Here is a 16,364-nt window from a genome sequence, read left to right as displayed (position 1 = left end):
TCCTCCCGGCTGACCCCGCCCCTCGTCCTCCTCCCGTGCTGACCCCGCCCCCCCGCCCTCCTCCCGGCTGACCCCGCCCCCCGCCCTCCTCCCGGCTGACCCCGCCCCTCCTTCCCTCCTCCCGGCTGACCCCGCCCTCCCGCCCCCCTCCCGGCTGACCCCGCCCCTCCTTCCCTCCTCCCGGCTGACCCCGCCCCCTGCCCCCCTCCCGGCTGACCCCGCCCCCTGCCCTCCTCCCGGCTGACCCCGCCCCCTGCCCCCCTCCCGGCTGACCCCGCCCCTCCTTCCCTCCTCCCGGCTGACCGGCACAGCCCACAGGTGAGGGCGCACCTTCGTTCGGGAAGGCACTCTCCCACCCCCCTGTCAAGAGTCTGTCCACCCACGTCGGCCCGGTTCTCTTTCATGGACACAGGATCTATGGCACTGTGGTGTCAGGGCGCTGGTTTGTCTGTTAACTTGGCACAGCTCGAGTCACCCCGAAAGTGGGGCCCCCAGTGAAGAACCGCCTCCACCGCGCTGGCCCGGGGCCCAGGGCAGGCCGTTGTCTTGAATGATTGATGCCACTCCTGGGCAGCGTCTGGGGCTGCAGAGGAGGCTGAGCAAACCCTCAGGAGCAGCCAGGAAGCAGCCCTCCTGGTCTCGGCTTCAGTTTGTGCCGCCAGGTTCCCGCCTGGAGGTCTCGCCTTGGCTTCCTTCTTAGAGGGCCTACACCTGTGAGCTAAGTGAACCCTACCGCTCCTACGCTGGCCTTATCACATGTTTATCACGGCGGCAGAGAGCAAGCCAGGACAGTTAGGACAGGCGAGTGTTGGCTTTGGATCCTTTTGCAGTGTTTTCACGTGGCTTTGTCTGATTTTTTTTTTTTTTTTTTTTTTGGTTTTTCGAGACAGGGTTACTGTGTAGCTTTGGCACCCTTCCTGGAACTCACTCTGTAGCTCAGGCTGGCCTCGAACTCACGAGATCCGCCTGCCTCTGCCTCTCCCTCTGTGCTGGGATTAAAGGCGTGCGCCACCACCGCCCGCCTTGATTCCTCTTTTTAAGATGGGGTTTTGTCATATTACCTATGTTGTTCTTGACTCATGGGCTGAAGTGAATCTCCTTTAGCCTCCAGAGAAGCCGGGGCTGCGGGTGTGTGTCACAATGCTTGGCTTCAAACATTAAAACACACACACACACACACACACACACACACACACACACACACACACACACACACGGAACTGTATTTTGGTTTGGAGTCTGGAGAGATGGTTCAGTGGTTAAGAGCACTGGCTGCTTTCCCAGAGGACCTGGGTTTGATTCCCAAGCACCCACATGGCAGCTCACAACCGCCTTTAATGCCATTACCAGAGCATCCAGTACCCACTTCTGGCTTCTATGGGCACTGAATGCAGATGATACATAAAGTTACATATTACATGCAGGCACAACACCCATACACATAAACATAAATACAATTTATTAAACAAAGAAATGATATTTGGGGGCTGGAGCGAGAGTGGCTGAGAGTGCCATACTGCTCTTGCGAAGGATCCAAACTCAGTTGCCTAAGTTTTGATCCCACGGTAGGTGGTTCACAACTGCCGGGAACCTCAGCTCCAGGTGACCCGAGGGCTCTGGAGGGCACCTGCACTGCACAGGCACATGCCCACACTCACACATGTGGTTCAACATAAAGGTACATCTTTAAAAAAACAAACAAGCAAACAAACAATTCCCTTAACTATCTGTAATCACTCTGATCCTTTAAACTCTTTTCTGTCACTAAGAAAAAGCGATAGCCAGTGAGGTGGCCGCTGGTAAGGACACTTGCAGAAAAGCCTGATATGCCCGGTTTCAGCTCCAGGACCCACGTAGTAGAAGGGAAGATTGCCTCCTGCAGGCTGTCTCCCAACCTTTGCACTCACACAAACGCATAAATGTGATCTACAAAACGATGTTTCCTACCTCCCAGATAGACTTTACAGTCTATTAGCAGGTGGGAATGCAGAAATACTGAGAAGCGTTCATCCGGTCACACAGTTTTCCTGGTGCCCACTGTGGTGGTGCAGCCCACAGAGGGGAAGGCATCCTCAACACCAGCAGGCCTGCGCCACAGCGGCTGTCTTTGATGAGTGTGTCTGAAGTTGGGTACATGCATAGGCATCAGAATTATAAAAAGAAATGCACAGTGCTGTCACATGGAATTGCAGCCGGTCCCAATTTTCCAGTGAGAGTGTCTGCTGGCCACCTAGGGGCAACACTTTTTTTTTTAATAATTTGTTTTTTGTATGTGGTATTTTGCTTGTTCGTCTGTGCACCACATGTGTGCTGCTGCCCGCTGAGGCCAGAGAGGGAGCTGGATTCCCTGGAACTGGAGTCACAGACAGGTGTGAGCTGCCATATGGGTGCTGGGAATTGAACCCAGGTCCTCTGGAAGAGCAGTCAGTGCTCTTAACTGCTGAGCCAACTCTCCAGCCCAGGGCACACTCTCTTTTATTTTTAAAATTTATTTATTTTGAAACAGGGTTTAAATCCTGTAGTTCAGGCTGAACAAGAACTCACAGTCACTTGCCCTTGAGCTCCCCAGTGCTGAAATTAGAAGCATGCACTGTGATTTAAAAAGTACTTACATTCTAAGGATAGAACTATTTATCCTAAAATAATATAAAACTGTTTACCAAAAAAGGGGGGAACAATACATACATGGTGGAAGGAGAGAACAGACTCCAGAAGGTTGTCTCCTGACCTCCACACTCATGCCCCCAAGTGTAAATAATAAACCTTTTTTGGTTTTAAAAAAATTATTTGGGGGGCTGGAGAGATAGTTGAGTGGATAGGGGCACATACTGCTGAGTTCAATTCCCACACCCACATCAGGTGGCTTACAACTGCCTGTAACCCAACTCTAGAGGCTCTAACACTTATGGCCTCTGTGGGCACGCACTTGCATTCATATGTACATATCCCCACCCGACATACCCATAATTAAAATAATAAAAATAAAATTTAAAAGATATTAAGATATTTTATGTATATGGTATTTGCCAGCCTGTATATCTATACTCCCCACAAATGCCTTGTACCCAAGGAGGTCAGAAGGGGGTTTTGGATCCCCTGGGACTGGAGTTGTGGGCTGCCATGTGAATTCCAGAATCCAGGTCCTCTGGAAGAGCATCCAGTGTTCTTAGCCCCGGAGCCATCTCTCCAGCCCCAATAAACGCTGTTTTTAAAATGGGAACGGGAGAGAAAGCTATCTGGCATTCTGCCCTCGTCTCTGCATTCATATGCATAGGCACTTCTTGGACCTGCACACTTACTTGCATACACATACAAATAACATACAAAATGTCATTATTTTCAAAACAACATATTGAACTTGCTTTCTCATGAGAATACAGTTACTTTTTTCACACTAGTAATTAAAAAACAAGACCCAGATTATATACAATTACATATATACATATATATGCTTAATGACATTATTCCATCCCTGGGGTCCACATGGTAGAAGCAGAGAACTGACTCTGGAAGTTGACCTCTGATCTCCACGCCTGTGCTGTGGCCTGTAGGTGAGTGTGTGCAAACAAACACACAATAAATAAAACATAAAAGTCTAAAAGTGCAAACAATTATCAAGGTTACATGTTCTGGACTAGCAGGACAAGGATGCCAGGCCAGTTGTTTACATAAACAATCCCAGCTGAAGAGGACTTGCCCTGTGCCTCCAGCCTGCACCCAGCTGGCCTCATCTGGGCTGCACCTTCCATGGCCTGGAAACACTGCTTCTCACTGCAGTGTGTGTGTGTGTGGGGGGGGGGGGTCCTCTCTCTCTGCAGCCCACACCTCTTCCCTTTGACTGATGTCTTCAGGCTCACTGTCATGTAAGGTTTTCTTTTTCTATCTTTTTCTTTACCAGATTCTTGAAAATTAAGGAAAACTTCAGTTAACTCTGGACAATTTGAAATCTCTTTAGGATCCCAAATATTGTCACAGTCTACCAATGCGCCTGGGAGGGACTCCACCTTTTTGCTCATGGTCCATGATTCTTTTTCTACCACAATATTCTCAGGGCCTCTTTCCCGCTTCTTTTACTCTTTGCATTGGGTTTTTTTCCCCATTTTTGCAATGTAGTTTCATTGGAGGCCACTTTTAAATCGCAGACCTGAAGAGCAAGCACTTCAGGGTCCAGCGGTCTGTGTACCTCCAGCTAGAGCCGCACTCATTTTAGTGAATATCTCCATTGGTGTCAGTTCTTGTACAGTTTTGGAGTTTACACATTTTAGTGACTATAGCAGCTTATGGCCTCAGAAAGTCTTATTTTCTGTCAGGTTCAAATGATTATTAAACCTTATCATGTGATGCTTTATTAGGAGCAATCAGAACTGGATAGGGTAAGCACGCAGTCTCCGATGCCTTCACTCAGCTGTGCCTCTGGTCCGATCAGACGAACTCCCAACGTCATTTTGATTTGGCAGTCACAGCGTGGGTGAGTGTTGTAACTTCCCGAAGAACACATTGAAATGCAGTAGCTCCAACCAGCAGCTTGTTGCACAGACATGTACACCACTGACTGGCATGGCCACAGCACAGCCAGGTCCTTCCCAACCTCCCACTGAACTACCGATTTTCTTTGCTAAAGTAACACTTTCCAGATGGTTGTTGCAGTTTTTACTAGATGGTGAAAAGAATTAATAAACCGTATTGTAACTGTATTAAGTCACAATCCCATGCGCTTGCAAGCTCAGTCCTTGACGGTCTCTAGAGGAGTACTGCATGAATAAAGGCAAGTATTCCTTCAGTAACCGGGTGCGGGGTCGAGAGCATTGCGCAGCTCGCTCGCGACCCACGGACCTTCCCGGAATAGGGAAAGCCAGCGCTAGTGCGAGCCCTGGGCGGCGTCTTGGCCGTCGGTAGGCGGCCCGGGCCAGCAGCCCCGCTCGGCTTCAGGAACCCCCTGCAAGTCCTCAGCGCACCAGGGAGACCGGGAAGTCGCGAGCTGCGGGCATCCTAGTCCGAGCCCTAGGCGAGGAAGGAAACCAGAGGAGGGCGGAGCCTTAGGCTAGGGGGCGGGGCCAGGGCGGGGCCAGGGCGGGGCGGAAACTTAGAGAGGGGCGGAGCGAGCCCGGGGGAGGAGCCGGGCAGAAGGCGGCGTCCCGAGGTGGGGCGTATGGAGGGCGTGGCAGGGTCCGGGGCGGAGCGGGAGCGGTCGGGGCGGAGTCGGTGTGGGGCGGAGCGGGCGGCGGGAGCGGGCGGCGGGGGGCGGGGCAGGCCGCGGCCGGAGCGGCCCGGGGCGGGGACTTCTGGCACTTTCTGGGACCTGCGAGGCTCGCCGGGCTTCAGGCCGGAAACCGTGCGTACCCGCTGCCGGGGCCCTCGTCGTCTGCGCCGCCCGGGCCGCCATGGCCAAGTGGGGTCAGGGGGACCCGCGCTGGATCGTGGAGGAGCGGGAGGACGGGACCAACGTGAACAACTGGCACTGGTGCGGCGGGCGGCGGCTGGGCCCCGGGCGCGGGCGGCGGGCGGGCGGGGGGGGGGGGCGCGCGGCGCCGCAGCACGCCTGCCCCTGGCGGGAGACGGTTCGTAACTGCCCCGGCCCTCCGGCGTCGGGCGCCTCCCGAAAGTTGGGCCAAGCCCCGCGAGGGACTGGTGCCTCACCGCCCCCGACATCTGTGCCTCGGTCGCCCCTCACCAGGCCCTTTCGGGCTGGAGCTGCGTAGTGCGCGTGCGTGTGCCGAGGGCCGTATCCCCTGCAGTTGGAAGGGCAGGGGCTTGGATCTCACTTTCTTGGCTTTGTCTCAGTTTGCACTAGCTGCCCGCCCGCTTTGTGTCTCTGCAATACCGGGAGATGTCCGCCTCTCTGGCGGGCGTTGGGCAAAGCTGAGGCAGTTCCCGGGGCCGAGCCCGGACCGCACCATTAGATGACTTGGCTGTCCTGAAAGAATGATGTCCAGTGTTCTAGGCTGGGTTCCGTGGCTAGGACACTGACTTGTCACAGCCGCTCTCCGTCCCTTCAGATGGGAGCATTAGGGGGAGTGCATAAGATAAATATGGACAAGCTCAATAGTTGATACTGTGATTAAGGTTATTTAAACCGTTACAGATGGCCTCAGCCCAATAATTTCCTGTGGGTAAGATTGCTTGACTCTCCTTCCCGGGGCCATTGTTTTTAAGATTGCCCAGTAGTATATGATGAATAATAGTGTCTTAAGAAACTGAGCAGCAGGCTTAGAAGACACCTAGTAGAAACCTAGTCGAAGAAGCACATTTGCAAGTTGGAGGCCGTGTGAGTCACAGGGCTCACCTGGCGTGGGTCTGGAAGGCATCTGGCTGGGCCGATGGAGTCGAGCTGGGTCATTCACTCGTGTCTTTCTGTTCTCTGGCAGGACAGAGCGGGATGCCACTGTTTGGTCCAAGGGGAAGCTCCGAGAGCTCCTGGTGGGCCTTGCTGTGGAGAATGAGGCTGGCCGATGTGAGATCAGTGAGATGAAGCAGGTAGAAGGGGAGGCTTCCTGTAGCAGCCGCAAAGGAAAGCTTATTTTCTTCTATGAGTGGAACATCCGGCTGACCTGGAAAGGTAATGGGGTCCTGCGAGAGGCAGGCGGGGCAGTTTTTCCAGTTAGTGAGCAGTATAGTTCTTGATGCAGATGCATTTGGAGTTGCTGGGTCCTGAAACTGCACTTTACCCAGCACTCTAGATGGTTGACGGGCAGTACTCTCTCAGCTGAACCCTCTTACCATCAGCTGTGATGAGGGCTTCATGGAGCTGCTGCCTGGAGCACCCTTCCTCTACAGATGCCTGCTCCCTCGAAATCTTTTATTTAAAAAGTTAAAATCATTTGTGTGTGCCACAGCACATGAAGACAAACAACTTGTACACACTGTGCCTCCTTCCCGGCCCACCCGTGGGTCTTTTAAAAAATATGCATGTGTACAATGTGTGTGGGCGCATGTGTGCCCTGGTGGGTTTATGAGGTCCAAGGACACATTTGTGGAGTTGGCTCTTCACCTTTGTTTGGGTTCTCGGAATCGACTTCACGTCAGGAGGCTGCAGCAGTAAGCTCCTTTACCACTGAGCTGACTTGCCAGCCCTCCCCTGGCTGGGGTCTTTAGCATAAGTTTTGTCTGTGTGGATTTGCCTCTGACAATTCATATAGTGAGAATCCTGTCATGTGTACAGTTCCCTGACTCTGCTTCCAGGTCATGTTTTCATTCCGTGTTGTACTGTGTTTCAGTATTTTATGCTTTTTGTATCCATTGTGTGGATAGACCACATTTTTGTCTGTTTACTAGTCAGGCATTTCTGTTGGTGATTTTCTTATCTTTGCCAAGTTCTCCTATGGCACTTAACTTTTGACTCAATACTTGTTGAAATGACCAAGGATCAGACCCAGGGACAGGAAGAGGACAAGAGAGATCTGGTTATGGAAGACTGCACTGTGTTAAAAAGTTGGGCTCTGCCCTTGCATTGGCTCCTTTCTGTGTAGTTTTAGAGAGGAGTTCTCTACGCTGGCCTGGGACTGATGTCATTGTGCAGGAGTCAAGGAAGTATTCAAATATCAAAGCAGTCCCAGAAAATTCTCGGCAAGTTAAAGCTAGCCTGAGCTACATAGATCTACTTCATAAAAGCCAAGAGCTTGGAATGTAGCTTGTGATGGAATGCTTGCCTAGTGTGCAGAAGGCTCTAGGTTAGATCTTAAGTGACGTGCACACATGTGCACGCTCACTCACTTGCACATGCACTCAAGCAGTCTCAGCCCTGACTCTGAACAGACCCCTCCTCCAGCTGGGGGTTGCCCTGACTTGCTTTCTTTGTAGCTCCTGCTGCTGGGGGGTAGCAGGCCTGGAGTCTGAAGAACCTCGTGGCCTGTAGCTCTTCATTTCCCTTGCCCCAAACAACCACTTTTTTGGATGACAAGAAAATAGATCCCCAGACCTAGAAGGGGAAAGACATATATATTGTTGCCATGGAAACAGTCTTTGGGGCAGAATCAAGCATCTTGAAGGTCCCTCTGAAGTGGCCATCATTGAGCTGAATCTGCCGATTGGTGTTCCTGTTGTCTATGTGTGGGATGAGACCTTGAAGCCCATCATCCCTGGGTAGTTCCTTGGGGGTGGGATGGGGAGTGAAGAGACCAAAGTGGGCATCAAACCTGTGACTGCCAGGGCAAAGGCAAGAAGTAAAGGCAAGTGGGCAGGCCCGTGTCCTAAGGACGCTGTCCCTCTTACTCTGTTCCGTGGCACCTCCCTTGCAAGTCAGCACGGACCACGTTTATGGGCATCTCAAGCTGAAGAGGTAGGTGGGGCTCTGGGGCTGACCTTTGCACCTTGGCATTTCTGTCTCCTACATACACTCCCTTTAGAGAATCTGGTTAGCGTAGCACTTCTGGAGCCTGGGCTCTGTCCAAGCCAAGGGAGGGCTCCTCTGATACTAGATTTTGCCAGTGTTTGTTCGCTGACTGACTGAGGAGGGTGGCTGGAGCCCGTGTGTGCTGCGAGCTGGTCTGCACACTTCTGCAGTCAGGTCCATGTCTCAGGGCTTTGTCTTCTCAGTAATGAAGAGTGTGGCCTGTGTTGTGCTTTGAAAAGTAAATGAGTATTCCAGACCCCAGAAAGTATGACTTCTGGATTAAGTTAATGTGTTAGTTACATTTATCAACCAACCAAACAAAACCAAAACTGGCATTTGGAGTTGTCCCACATATGGTCTAGGCTCAGAGAATCAGTCCCTCCTGATGCCTGTGAGGCATGAACTCAACTCATCGGGCTGGAAGGCAGCCTGGTGTGGGTCGTGGAACCCTTTCTCACCTTGTTTTGTGGCAATGAAATGCCTTTAGATCATGCCTAAGTGTCAGTGTGGCTGCTGATGAACAGTGTTCCAGTTGCATAGCCCTGCCTGTGAACCTAGTACTCATTTTGAGTAAAATTATATTAAGTGCTCTGTATACTCCCAGACCAGTATGGTAAGAAAGATGTGCATTGAAAAACAACAGGAAGTTTCTGTGTGTAACCAGGAGTTGGCTGCAAGGGCTTTTAACCCATTGTGTCCTCGAGGACATTGAGGCTTTGGTCTGGGAAGAAATCCAACTTCACCAAGTCCACATAGACTTTGCCAAGCCACAGCTTTTGAAGCTTTCCATGGTCAGAGCTCATTTTCCCTTTTTGTCCCTCTGTCCCTTTCTGTCCACTTGTCCTTCTGGTGTCCTCTTCCCCTCAGGATAGCCCTTCTTGCTAGACAAGAGAAAGGGGTGATAGCCAGTTTGTGTACACCACATTGGCTGATCCAGCCACCGTGTCTTGGTTGTTCTTGGATGGCTTTAACCCTGTAAGGGGGTGGAGCCGTACGTGGGCTCTTCAGTCAGGCAGAGGACTTTTGAATAAAACCAGTTATTAATTGTGCCTATTTTGCTCCTTTTAGGTACAGTTAAAGAATCTGGTGCAAAACACAAAGGATTGATCGAAATACCCAGCCTTTCTGAGGAGAACGAAGTCGGTGACACCGAGGTACCTGCTAGGCTCTCCTTTCTAGTCAAGCTTCTGCTCTTGGTGTTGGGTCCTTGCAGACTCCTCACTTGGGTGTGTGGTCTCCCGTGGTAGTTGTGAACTGTGGAGGTTGTCTGCCATTGCACTATGGGTATATGAGAGTTGGAGCAGTGTGGGAGAGGACGCCCTTAGGGAGCTTCAGACTCCCCGGACCCGGGTACCTGACTGCAGCAGCCTGGCTTCCTCATCTGTGTCGTTAGTTGACCCTGGGATGTATTCAGGTTAAATGGGACAAGGTACTTGCATGGCTTGCTGAATGCGACTGTCCCCTTAGTGGGACAGTTCTCAGCCTTCAACTGTACTGTACTCGTTTGTCTCATTGCTTAAAAAACAAGTTGTTTTTGACTGGCTGGCTTTCTTGTCCCCCTGAGAGGAGCTGACTTATTCCTATGCCCATTTTGACTCTTCACATTGTCTCTTGGGGGCAAGACCATTGTACAGCAGCTGTTATTCCAAAGCTAGACACTGGCAAAAGCGTCTCTAAGTGTGTCTCAGGTCTTAAGTGGGCCTGTCTCAGACATAACCTTCAGACTTAGCTTGCTGGACTTGGGTGCTGTAGTTTTACCACATAGAGCTCAACAATGCAGCTTCCTGGTGGCATATTAAACAGATCTAAAGGTCTATCCTGCAAGTACCATCTGAATTCAGATTCAGATGCAGCCCAGTCCAGAATCACTGGGACCTGCTGTAGTTTGAGGACACCTTTTTGCATTCCGAATACCAGACCACTTATTGCATCCCTGTCTTTCTGTTGCATTCCTCTTCGTTTTTCCTCTCCCTTAGCTGATTTTTCTCTCTGACAAGAGTATACAGTCCAAGGCCAGGTTATATGGGAACTTGATTTTCTTGGGTGGTGGCTTTGGGTTTGTAGAACAGCGCTGTTCAGTATAAATGCCATATAATGCAATTTAAATTTTAATTTACCACATTAAAAACCAGATAAAATAATTAAAAATTTTAATCCAGTATCCAGTAGAGAGTAAATATGATTTTAACATGTAATTAACAAATAACTGATGAGGTACTTTACCTTTTTTTCCTCCTGTATTAGTCTTTGGAATCTGGTGTGTTAGTTTTGACAGCATAGTTCAGACCAGGCACTTGTTAAATGCTCAGCCATAGGTGAGCTGCCATACCAGACCCTCTCTAGATAAAACCACGATCAGTTTAACTCCTATACTTAGGCAATTTCAAATCAAGTTAAATGGTTGATCTGTTCAGTCCATTCACAACGTGGCTGCCAGTACTGGCCTCAAAAATGCTTAGCTCCTCTGTGACCATGAAGCAGTGTACATTTCTTGTACCATTTTCATTGTACCATTGTATTCTTTTGTACATTTCATTGTACCATTGTATTCTTCTGATTTGTAGGTGAACGTGAGTAAAAAAAAAGGAGATGGGGACATACTGAAGGATCTTATGAAAACTACAGGCACCGCCAAGGTCAGGGAGGCTCTTGGAGAGTACCTGAAGGCACTTAAGACGGGTAAAGAAGGCATCCCTTGTGAACCACGGAGTCCCTTGCTGTTTACCCAAGTTACATTTTTTTTAAAAGATTTATTTATTATGTATACAGTGTTCTGTCTGCACACACCCCTGCAGGCCAGAAGAGGGCGCCAGATCTCACTACAGATGGTTGTGAGCCACCATGTGGTTGCTGGGAATTGAACTCAGGACCTTTGGAAGAACAAGCAGTGCTCTTAACCTCTGAGCCATCTCTCCAGCCCCCTGCCAAGTTACATTTTGCAAGAGGGATGGATTCCCAAGTCAGGCTCCTGAAACATCACTAGACTGCAGACTAAGTTGTAGTCTGGGTGTTGAAAGCTAGTTGTGGGAAAGACTGTAATAATTGCCACTTGTCACTAATTTCCTGAGCTGGGCATGGTGGTACACTTAAAGTCTCAGCACTCGGGAAGCTGAGGTAGGAAGACTGTTGCAGGTTTGAGGCTAGTCTCGGCACACAGTGAGACCCCATTCAAAAAAGAAAAAACAAAACACCCCAGTTGACTAGTTTTTGTGTAATTACTTGTTTAATGTCTGTCTTCCCTGCTAGACTATATGCTCCATGAGGGCATGGAAGGTGTCTCTCTTGTTCACTGCTGTATCTCGAGCATCTAGCACAATGCCTGGCACATAGTAGGTGCTTAATAAATCTTTGCTGAGTGAATGAATGTATGAATGAAAGTGACCACAGATATTACAGGTATCAGTAATACCTAGGTGATCCCTATACTGTATCAAGTGAGGCTATTGTCATTTTCCCAAATGAGAGGTGACAGCTGGGCAGAGTGGCCAGCAGGGCGTTCTCTGTAGCTCATCCTTGAAGCTTGCTCATTGAGTGCCCAGGTATTGGCATACACAGGTTTGGGGTCAGCACTCTACCCACAAGACCTTGCAGGTATGAAAACTGGGTGAGAATAAGCTTTGTGAGGGGTAGTGGAGAGTAGGTGAGGACCATAAGCTATTAATAGTTAATCATGTACAACCTAGCTATTTAGAACTTGTGAAAAATCAGCATTTTAGAGGAATGTGGTAAAGCAAGGCATTGAACAAAGAATAAAGGGCCTTTGCTAATAAGCATCAGTAATATATGTAAAAACATGGGAGTTCTTTTCAAGGCCTCAAAGTGTTCTTTTGAAAAATTCCAGTTTAGATAAAAATGTTAATAAAATTTTATTTCCTTATAGAATTTACAACAGGAATGATTTTACCAACAAAAGCTGTAGCAACCCAGGAACTGACTGTTGAGAGGAAACTGACTGGAAATACTTTGCAGGTATGAGCCTGGTGGCTATAATGAGGGAAGACACCTTTAATGAGTTTCCAGACAATCTTTTGATGATACTGGGTTGTAGATGAGGAAAGGGTATTGATGTCATTTTGTGGAATGACAAAATACTCCTTTTTTGTTTTTGTGCCAGGTATGAGGCGGTTGTATTCTGGGCATGCTCCCTACCACAGAACTCACCTCTAGCCTGAGGTTCCAATTCTTGATGGATGAGAACACTAAATAGGCTGTGTACTTCATTAAAATTATTTTTAAGTCATTGGTTGATAGACTAGCCTAGGCTCAAGGTGACCCTGCTTCAGACCCGTCTGCTGAGAGCAGAAGTGTAAGCCATCATAGCCAGCAAAAGCAAGTGACACTGAGGCTCATCTATCGTGGCAGAAGAACGTTCTTCAAGGGCTTGGTTTTGGTTTTGGAATGTATGCATGGAATTAACACCCTTCAGGTGTGGTCATCTTCCACCCTCTTGTCATGTTCTGGGTCTAAGAGCAGAGGTGTTGAGCTATAGCCTGGGAGTGGACTGGAGGTAAAGTGCTCACAGGAACAAGCCGTTTCCAGCCTCACAGCCAGCACCGCTGCAGCAGAGAACTTTAGTGCTGTTCTTCTCTAAGTGGAGGCAGCAGTGTGCACCTTGTAGGCGTGACCTTTGGATCCTGTCGCTTCTCTTGTGGTGTCTCACTCTTGATCCTCTCCCACCCTGAGGTGCAGGCTTCTCCAGTGGCACTGGGTGTGAGGATTCCGACTGTAGCCTTGCACTTGACGGAGCAGTTTGACACGACAGTAGAGCAGCTGTACAGCATCTTCACCGTGAAAGACGTAAGTAACACCCTGAGCCAGGCCCAAGGAACAGTCTGCTTCTGAAGAACTTGAGTGACGACAAGTGACAACTTGTGGTGGGCTGTATCAGCAGTTGGGGGATATATAAATTTCCCACCTCTATAAAGAAGAAAGCTTTGATGTCCAACAAAATTAAAGCAAAGCCACATCACTGGTGAAATGCTGATTGACCTGGCATATTAGATACTGGTATATGCCTTACCACATGCGTAGGGGGACAGCATGCATTGGAGTAATATGTTTGTTTTGTTTGGCTAGTTGGTGCAAAAATTTTCCAAATCTCCTGCTGTATTAGAAGCTGAAAGGGGAGGGAAATTCCAGATGTTTGATGGGAACATCACTGGAGAATATGTGGAACTGGTAAGTAATACAAGGTTACAGTGGTGACCTGGGGTCACCTGTGGTGACCTGGGGTTGCTCTTTCACTCCTATTAGTTTTAACTTGTTTAAAGGTTTTGATGAGTTCAGTCTCAAGTTCTTTTTAATAAGGTTCAATGTAGAGAAATGTTACATACTGTGCATTTTGTTTAAGTAATGATAAGAACTAAGCCTTACTGTGATAGTAATTCTGCCCCATTTTGTCTTGGAGACTTCAAGCTCTGCTGGTTCCAGCACTCTGTCATTAGGGTCCAAGCTGCCAGATACCACTGGCATTTCCAATCAGCTGTGTAGTTACCAGGGATTACTGTAGTTTGGTCCTTGGTATTAATGTTGCCAAGGATATTGCAGAGCAATGGCGTAAACTGGAACACAGGTTTGTATGCTGTTTGTTGGTTCTAGTATTAAAAGGAGCTTAACTTGGAAGGGTTAGTTTCTTCTGTTGTATGGTGCAAGTTTCAATAAATGTTTTTATTTTTATTTATTTTTTTTGGTTTTTCGAGACAGGGTTTTACTGTGTAGCTTTGCGCCTTTCCTCAATAAATGTTTTTAGTGAAATGTCTCCTTTGTTTTCAGTTAACAAACAGGAAGATCACCATGAAATGGAGATGCAGGAACTGGCCGGAAGGTATGTTATATGAGTTTACATATGGAAGCCCAGCCAAGTGCAGCTGGCCTGGACACTTTCTTCTTTCTGATGTCATAATAAGGCTCCTGGTTTTTCCCCCCAGAACACTATGCAACAGTTGCATTGAATTTTGTGCCTGCTCCAGGGCAAACGGAATTACAATTGGACTGTAAAGGAGTTCCTGTCTGTAAAGAAGAGAATACAAAATTCTGTTGGCAGAAGCAACACTTTGAAGAAATAAAAGGTTTACTTCAGCTCACCACCCAGAATGCTTGAATTAGTTAGGTTTTATAAGGACATCCTTCTGTAAGCAGAAACCTGGCCTGTTTACTTACCTCTTCTTTCTTCCTCAAAGTCTCTTCCTCCAAGGTCCCTAATTTATTTTATATTGGATGAAATTCATGAACCTACAGAATTGAAAAATACTGCTTGAAGCTTTACTGCACTGAGTAAAATCAGGCATCGTCTCACCTTCCATGGCTGTTCCTCTCTGGAAAGTAGGTGAAGTCCAGTCCCCACAAGCTAAGGCTGGTCCCAACACACTACTTCACTGCTACAGTTGATTTAAGCTTAAGACAAATAAATGGCATGTTATACTATTTTGTTCTACTCCAGTTTTCAAAGTGTAGTTCTTAGAAGTGTTGTGGTGAGGGCTAGTTGGCTGCATTGTTAACACTTCTCTTGCTCTCCTTGGTGGCTTCCGAGGAACGAGACATCCACGTGGTAAGTTACTTTTTTGGACTACTGAGGACTTCTCAAACAGCCAAACGGCCACCTGCTTCCTCCCTCCAGTCGGCTCACTGCTGTCGTCCAAGGAAACTGAAACAACTTACGTAACAAAGGAAAGTCATCACAGTCAGTTTAATTAAGTACACAGAACAGTCAGTCATTTCAATAAAAATAAAACAGTTATTTTTACATCAAGTGTGCTTTATTTCCTCCACAGGTATTCTGTTAAATAAAGCACCATTTATATACTGCCAGGCCACAGCTAAAGAGGATTCTTTACAGAATCAAATTTCTTGTGGTTGTTCCGTATACAAGTAAACTTAATTTTGATAATAAGAACCACAGCGATCAGAGGCAATCTGCCTCTCTTATTTTAAGGTACAAAACTGGCACAGAGGACACCATATTATTATACACAGTAAAAATGCTGTAAGTTTAAATTACATTGTACAGGGTCAGAGCCCTGATTCTCCCAGAAAGCCATATTAAATGAAAGCCACTACAGTGAACTCTTAATTACATAAAACATACCCATTATCTGATTGCCCTTTAGAAAGTATACAGAAGATGCAAGTTTTTTCATCTGGAGTTCTGCCTGACCAAGAAGTAAGCCTATAAATCTATCTTGCCATTCAAGCAGAGAGCACTGGACAAACTGAAGCACAAAACAAATCAGCAAAATCGAGACAAACGGCATGGGGGAGGGGCACTGGAAAGTAGACATGCCACATCTAATGTCAAGAAGCAGCTGGATTTCCTTTGCCAGATATCCTTGTGACCACATGGATTGTTGATTCAATGGTCCTACACAGGGTATCTAAAATGTCGTGTTGCTGCATGTGACTAAAGAGGCCTCTGGAATGGCCACAACTGAGTGATAGAGCAGCCTCGGGGTCCTGGGAGGACAAAGCTTGACCGTCACAGCTTCTCAGATCAGCTAAGTCAGACAGAACTGCAGAGATGGAAGTTGAAGGGAATTCGGATTCGTCTTCAGCTAGTGTAGTATCCTTGGGACAGTGAAGGTCTTTAAACTCTTTACAGTCGTCAAACCTGCCACTGTTAGACTGTTCCTCTGCATGCTGGGACCGGATATGTGACCCGTCTTCTGGAAAGGAAGATGGGCCTTCCATCCGATACTCTTTGACAGAGCCATTTTCAGGGGAAGGAAGGTCTTGCTCGGTCCCTGGATCAATAATCGATGAGTCTCTTGTCTCATTGTCTGAGGTGCTAGTGGGGGTCAGGACCTCCCTGGTATCTGTTTTGATGTCCCCAATGCAGCTGTCTACGGCGTGCTCCTCATCACTGCTTACTCGTCGCCTTTTAACAGGAGTTGCCCCTTCATCATCTGTGGGGGAAATTACATTAAACCAGAATCTTCTTCAAAAGAAGAGTAAAATCCTATGGGGGCAACTGTGGGGAAGCCAGTGTTGTTGTTAGCTTTTGTTGATAGTGCTGAAGCTGAGGGCTTGCAGTACTAGGCAA

General features: G+C 48.2%; 2 protein-coding genes across 25 annotated transcripts in view; one reads left to right on the top strand and one right to left on the bottom strand.

The window, feature by feature from the left end:
- The first annotated feature begins 5,067 nt into the window (after positions 1–5,067).
- Positions 5,068–14,762, top strand: LOC102903879 (activator of 90 kDa heat shock protein ATPase homolog 2). 16 transcript variants are annotated; one of them, XM_076547066.1, is made up of 9 exons: positions 5,068–5,140; positions 6,366–6,556; positions 9,398–9,483; positions 10,894–11,008; positions 12,210–12,298; positions 13,019–13,126; positions 13,406–13,507; positions 14,102–14,153; positions 14,257–14,762. In XM_076547066.1, the coding sequence occupies exons 2-9, from the start codon at positions 6,466–6,468 to the stop codon at positions 14,427–14,429; spliced, it is 816 nt and encodes a 271-aa protein (XP_076403181.1). In that variant the 5' UTR covers positions 5,068–5,140; positions 6,366–6,465; the 3' UTR covers positions 14,430–14,762. The 16 variants fall into 16 exon arrangements, with proteins under 16 accessions (XP_076403181.1, XP_076403178.1, XP_015849147.1 ...); XM_076547063.1 differs by having other exon boundaries at positions 14,236–14,762; XM_015993661.3 differs by having other exon boundaries at positions 13,013–13,126; positions 14,236–14,762.
- A 225-nt stretch (positions 14,763–14,987) lies between these two features.
- Usp34 (ubiquitin specific peptidase 34) overlaps positions 14,988–16,364 on the bottom strand; it is a 180,919-nt gene continuing 179,542 nt past the window's right edge. For all 9 annotated transcript variants that reach the window (XM_076547054.1, XM_076547052.1, XM_076547053.1 and 6 more), the window contains one exon: positions 14,988–16,227. In XM_076547054.1, the coding sequence (XP_076403169.1) occupies positions 15,620–16,227 (608 nt within the window). In that variant the 3' untranslated portion in view covers positions 14,988–15,619. The remainder of the gene's footprint in view (positions 16,228–16,364) is intronic.

This window comes from Peromyscus maniculatus, chromosome 10, assembly GCF_049852395.1.
Source record: "Peromyscus maniculatus bairdii isolate BWxNUB_F1_BW_parent chromosome 10, HU_Pman_BW_mat_3.1, whole genome shotgun sequence".
In the NCBI taxonomy this organism is placed as follows: Eukaryota; Metazoa; Chordata; class Mammalia; order Rodentia; family Cricetidae; genus Peromyscus; species Peromyscus maniculatus.
Note: the sequence above shows the minus strand (reverse complement) of the source record. Positions and strands in the feature narration are given on the sequence as shown.

What these genes read in the sequence shown, in the direction of transcription:
- LOC102903879 (XM_076547057.1), top strand. Translation starts at nt 5,382, where the DNA reads ATGGCCAAGTGGGGTCAGGGGGACCCGCGCTGGATCGTGGAGGAGCGG. An exon ending in AACGTGAACAACTGGCACTG is followed by an intron (nt 5,462 to 6,365) that starts GTGCGGCGGGCG and finishes GTTCTCTGGCAG; the next exon opens with GACAGAGCGGGATGCCACTG. An exon ending in TGACTGGAAATACTTTGCAG is followed by an intron (nt 12,299 to 13,012) that starts GTATGAGCCTGG and finishes TCCCACCCTGAG; the next exon opens with GTGCAGGCTTCTCCAGTGGC.